The sequence below is a fragment of the Myotis brandtii genome, unplaced genomic scaffold (genome assembly GCF_000412655.1).
Source record: "Myotis brandtii unplaced genomic scaffold, ASM41265v1 scaffold157, whole genome shotgun sequence".
In the NCBI taxonomy this organism is placed as follows: domain Eukaryota; kingdom Metazoa; phylum Chordata; class Mammalia; order Chiroptera; family Vespertilionidae; genus Myotis; species Myotis brandtii.
The window spans coordinates 5,931,124-5,937,250 of NW_005355708.1; the positions used below are offsets into that span (position 1 = coordinate 5,931,124).

A 6,127-nucleotide genomic window follows, 5' to 3' on the forward strand; every position below is an offset into this window, starting at 1 on the left:
ATATCCAAAGTGCTATATATCACAGTACCTAGTTCTTAAATTTTATATCATTCTGATCAGGTGCTTTATAAACTGTTAGGTGAATGCTGTTAGATGATATTCAGAGTAACATCTTTATGATTGGAGCACATTTAATCTTGGTCTTTGTGTGTGTGCCTTAATATCTATTCAGTGATTACTATGTATCAGGCACTAAATGCTTCTACAAGCACTTTCTATGGATTATCCTGTTGTTTCAAATGCATCTCTAATATGAGACAAATATACTGTCGGATTTTTTTAAATTGTGAGTTTAATTTCATTATGAAGTATTTTTGTCCCTTTGTTTCTTTACTCCCATCCTTCCAGAAATGGCAGTATTCCTGGAAAAAAAAATTAGTAGCTGTTCAACAAGTAGCTTAATTCGTTAGTATAAACAAGTGGGTTTTCTCTAATCATGAGAGGAATTGGAATGTACTTGTAACTGGATGTTGTGCACTATGTCTTTCCAAAGTACACACTTTCCCTCAGAATGTTATAATAGTAGTGAGATAAATGGTATCATTTGGCATATGTAGTGTTGTACTGGTATCTTGACATTGGTAGATTAACTGCTTGGCTACTATTAAATTCACTGTAGATGTTGATGGATGAAAATATAGTTGCCTAGATAAAGATTAAGATGCATAACTAAACTCCTGTTATTATTTTGTTGGCATAAACTTCAAACTCTGGAAGGTTTTGATTCATTTTACCCTTTGGCGAACAGCCAGTAAGTGCTTCATTTCTCTGTTTCTGTATTTTAAAAAAGTCATATTTATGAATAGGCAAAGATTTTGTTGTTGTTCAGATGTAATGCTATAAGTGGCCAGTTGGGACATAAAAGTTTTAGTGCTGTTTAAATATATTCTGGTGAAATAATACTAAATTTTAAAAAATATGTTTATTAAATGACATTTTTGGTTTAGGAACAAGAAGATTTGATTTATGAGAAGGATTTTTTGTTTGTTTTTTTGTTAGTTTTTTTTGTTAATCCTCACTGGAGGATATTTTTTTCCCATTGATTTTTAGAGAGAGTGGCAGGGATGGGGGAGAGACAGAGAGAAACATCGATGTGAGAGAGACACATAGTTGGCTGAGTCCCTTATGTGCTCCAACCTGGGATTGAACTCGCAACCTAGCTATGTGCTCTGACCAAAATAGAACCCGCCATATTTTTAGTATATGGAAGGATGCTCCAACTAACTGAGCCACCCAGCCAGGGTGAGGATTTTTTTTTTTTAATGAGCCAAAATATATAATGAGCCATATGTGTTAGAGATTTTGACAGTCTGTTATAGGCTTGATAGCATACTATTTGTAATATAGGTCAGATAATTTTAGTTTAAAATTAATCATGTTTGCTCAGTCAGGGTGGCTCAGTGGTTGAGTGTCGACCCATGAACCAAGAGGTTACCCGTTCGATTCCTGGTTAAGGTACTGGTACATGCCTGGGTTGTAGCCTCGATCCCCAATAGGGAGTGTGCAGGAGGCAGCCGATCTATGTTTTTATCACTCTATTCCTCTCCCTTACCCTTTCTCTAAAATCAATAAAAACATATTTCAAAACAATCATGTTTATGTATGGTTTGTTAGTAAAATGATTACTGTTAGGTATAGCTTTTTAATACAGATATTATATTACTTCTGTTTCCTTACCTAGTTTTGTGGTCTGTTCAGTGTTCTCAAGGCACTATTGACCTACATATAGGTTTTGCTTGGTCTACACTGTGTTTTTGAATTTTTGAATTAGTTGTCATCAAATTAAAAATTAAGAGATTATATATAAAATCTGAATTTGTGACTTTTTAAAAATTGGAAGATCTGTAAACACCAAGTCTGCTTTTCAGTTCAGCAATAATTAGTTGGCTCTAAGAAGTGGCTACTTCCCCCTCTTTTATGCATAGCTTTCCTTTATGTGTACCTTTCATCTGACCTATTGCATTCACCTGCTTGGCTGGCCTCTGCAGGCATTTGTTTGTCATTTAGGACATTTGTATTTTTGTTATTTTAGATTTAGACCATTCAAATGTCTGAATAAATATGAGATTTTGTTTAATGCAACAAATATATAAAAACAAGATTACAACCAAATTGAAAAATGGGAAAGGGCTACGAACAAGCAATTTGCAGAAGAAAAACTTAATGGCAGCCCTAGCTTGTTTGACTCAGTGGATAGAGCTTCAGTCTGCAGACTGAAGGGTCCCAGGTTCTATTCCAGTCAAGGGCACATGCCTGGGTTGTGCGCTCATCCCCAGTAGGGAGCATGCAGGAGGCAGCCAATAAATGGTTCTCTCTCATTATTGATGTTTATGTCTCTCCCTCTCCCTCTCCCTTTCTCTCTGAAATCAATAAAAAAAAATATTAAAAAAAACTTAATGGCAAAAAAAAATGCTTAGTAACCAATGTTACTAGTAATCAGGGAAATTTGAATTAAAACAACAATGGAATCCATTTAATACTTATCAGATTGTCAATAATTTTAAAGTTTTTTTGGAGGATGCTGAAAGTGGGATTTCTTTATTCTTTGCTCCTGGGAGTGTCAGTTGAGACTGCTTTGAAGGATAATTTGGCAATTCTTGGTAAAAAAACGTGTGCACAAGAAAACATGGATCAAGATATTTATTATAGTACTATTTAAAATAACTATTATAGTACTAGTGGCCCAGTACATGAATTTGTGCACAGGTGGGGTCCCTCAGCCTGGTGGGCAATCGGGACAATCAGGGCCAATGTGGGGCCGTGGGAGGTTGGCCAGCCACGGGGAGGGACTGTGGGGCTGGAGGTTGGCGGGCTGATCTGATCTGGGCTGATTGGGGCCTGCCGGCTGGGGGAGGGACCGTGAGAGGTTGGCCAGCTGGGAGGAGGGACCTCGGGAGGTTGGCTGTGGGGAACGCACTGACTGCCATGGGGCAGTTCTTGTGTTGAGCATCTTCCCCCTGGTGGTCAGTGCGTATCATAGCGACCAGTCGACCAGTTCAGTCGTTTGGTCGAACTTCCCTAAGGAAGGAAATGGATAAATAACTGGTTTATTTATAAAGTGGAATACTACTATGCAGGAGTTAAAATGAATGAATTAGATATAAATTTATCAGCATTTACTCATCTCAGAAACAATGTTAAGTGAAAAAGACAGGTTGTGCCCTAGCCGGTTTGGCTCAGAGGATAGAGCATCAGCCTGTGGACTGAATGGTCCCAGGTTTGATTCTGGTCAAGGGCACATGCCTGGGTTGCTGGCTTGATCCCCAGTGGGGGGGTGTGCAGGAGGCAGCCTATCGGTGATTCCCTCTCATCATTGATGTTTCTATCTCTCTCTCCTTTCTCCCTTCTCTCTGAAATCAATAAAAATATATATTAAAAAAAGAAAAAAACAGGTTGTATAAAATTATATATACACAATTTGATAGCATTTATATAAAATTAAAAACTGCTGATTTTTATACATGTAGTGGTCTCAGGATAGTGGTTAAGAGGGAATGAGGAAGAGAGGAAAGGGCTTTTATTATTTCTATATTTCATTTCTTTTTTGGATCTTAAGCAAGTGAGACAAAGCCCAAATAAAACTTTATTTAGTCTTGGTGGAGCGTCATTATTGTCTATTATATCCAAAATGTTTCTTTGGGAAAATAAAAAATTTAAAGAGTGTTTTATGAAGTTCTGACATAGTTTATGATACTAGCTTTCTTCCTCCATCCTTATAAAAGGTCTCATGATGGGTTTCAAGGGTTATATAACACAGAATTAATTGCAACATATAAGAAATGTTTTCTAGCCCTGACTGGTTTGGCTCAGTGGATGGAGCGTTGGCCTGCGGACTGAGGGGTCCCAGGTTCGATTCCGGTCAAGGGCATGTGCCTTGGTTGTGGGCATGTCCCCAGTGGGGGGTGTGCAGGAGGCAGCTGATCGATGTTTCTCTCTCATCTATGTTTCTGGCTCTCTATCCCTCTCCCTTCATCTCTGTAAAAAAAAATCAATAAAATACATTTAAAAAAAAAAAAAAAGAAATGTTTTCTAATTAAAAATTTTTTTAAATTTAAGAAGATTAATTAAGAAGTAGTTATAAATCAAGGTTTAAGAAGAAAAAAATTGCTTTTATGTTAGCTAACTGGTCAGATGTTTAAATTCTGTGAAATACTTATACATTTGTTATTGCTTTTATATAATATGAATTGCTTTGGATTCCTTAAAACTAGTCATTTATTTCTATCATTGATGCATAAATAGTTTAAGTTTTAGTGAGTCTGGGTTTCAGAAAGTATGCCTCTTCCCAATTGGTTTGGCTCAGTGGATAGAGCATCAGCCAGCAGACTGAAAGGTCCCAGGTTCGGTTCTGATCAAGGGCACATGCCCAGGTTCCGGGCTCCATCCCCAGTAGGGGGTGTGCAGGAGGCAGCCAATCAATGATTCTCATTATTGATGTTTCTATCTCTTTCTCCCTCTCCTCTCTGAAATCAATAAAAATATATTTAAAAAAATAAAAAGTTTGCGACATGTAGTAGGCCAAGCTGAAGATATAAATATTAGTCAAGCTATTTCTGACAATGCTGGTTTTTCTTTCCCCTTAGGTGAGGCAGGCAACCAATCAGATTGTGATGAATTGTGCTGATATTGACATTATTACAGCTTCATATGTACCAGAGGGAGATGAAGGTAAGAGCTGTTTTTCATTTTAATTTGCTGTTCCTATTTGTGTGCGTATGATATGTACAGGGTGGGACAAAAGTAGGTATTCACAGTTGAGTACATGAAAGAGTTTATTCTTGTATTCTTTATTAATTACTAGAGGCCGGGTACACGGATTCGTGCACATTGAAAGGAAATTAATTAGAAGGTGGCCGGCGGGGCGAGGCGGGACTGGGTGAGATGGGCTGGACACACCCTGGATCCAACCTCCCATGGTCCCTCCCTGGCCAGCTGCACCTGGGGTGGCACCGGGGCTCGAAGGGCATCTGCGGAGTGAGCGGGGTCCTTCTAGCAGGTGGGGTCCCTTGGCCTGGCCTGCAGGGATTGGCGGAAACCGGCAGTCCGACATCCCCCAAGGGGTCCCGGAGTGCGAGAGGGCATGCTGCAAAGTTGCTGTCTGCCCCCTGGTAGTCAGTGTACATCATACCTACCGGCCAGTTGGCTGGTCGGCCAGTCGCTTAGCCTTTTATATATATAGATTGTTTATTTTTTATACAAACAACTATAAACCTACTTTTGCCTCACCCGGTATTTGTGTGTGCTTTTGTGTGCATGTGTAAATATACATTATGTTAAGATATCCGTTTTATTTTAGAAATAGGAAAATTCTTAAGATATTCATGGGAAATATTTGAATAGTGTAATCTGACTGTACTATGAGATAACGGAAATGTCACAATTTTAATTCTACTTCAGACATTAACTTATTTTGTGACTCTGATAAGTCACTTTTAAATGCAAAATGAATATAATACCATGCTTAAAAAACTGAAGAGTTATTTTAAAAATTAAGCAATTTGAACACGAAAGGTTCATCAAGTGGGCTTAGTTCATATGTGGTTTTCCTAAAAATGTTTTTCCTCTTGAACTATAGATTAAAATTGAGAGAAGTCTTACTCATAACTGAGAGAAAAACTTTTGCTTTATGAAATCAAATATGAAGGTTAGAAGCTAAATGATGGACTTATAGGGGAAGAATAGGTTAAAAGAAACATGGCATAGAATGTGTAGAAATTCAATGAACATCTTTAAAATGAGAACTATTTTAGATCTTGTAATTACAATAAGGAGTAAATTTAGTAATCAGTTTTGGCATGAACTTATTTCTACATAAGCTGCATATTTTAAAGTTATCCAGTTTGGCATAAACTCAAAGGTATGTTAATATTGGAGCTGAATTGCTTTTAATTTTTACTTCACCTTGACATTCCTTGTCAAAATGATTGGTTAGTTTCTACTACTCTAAGACTTCCTCTTAGAAAGTCTTTTCATTTGGAATAAAATAAGTTAGAAATTTGACCTTTTAATTTATATTTTGCATTGCTGGTTTCCCTCTCCTTTACATTATACTGAAAAGAAGCATAAAAGTAACATTTTAAGGCTTGGCAATATATATATATATATATATATATACACACACACACAC

At 37.3% G+C, this 6,127-nt stretch overlaps 1 protein-coding gene across 3 annotated transcripts in view; it reads left to right on the forward strand.

Moving 5' to 3' along the window:
- The first annotated feature begins 4,557 nt into the window (after nucleotides 1-4,557).
- The window catches only part of NPEPPS (aminopeptidase puromycin sensitive), a 53,219-nt gene continuing 51,649 nt past the window's right edge, over nucleotides 4,558-6,127 (forward strand). For all 3 annotated transcript variants that reach the window (XM_005861921.2, XM_014536181.1, XM_014536182.1), the window contains exon 1: nucleotides 4,558-4,668. In XM_005861921.2, the coding sequence (XP_005861983.1) occupies nucleotides 4,611-4,668 (58 nt within the window). In that variant the 5' untranslated portion in view covers nucleotides 4,558-4,610. The remainder of the gene's footprint in view (nucleotides 4,669-6,127) is intronic.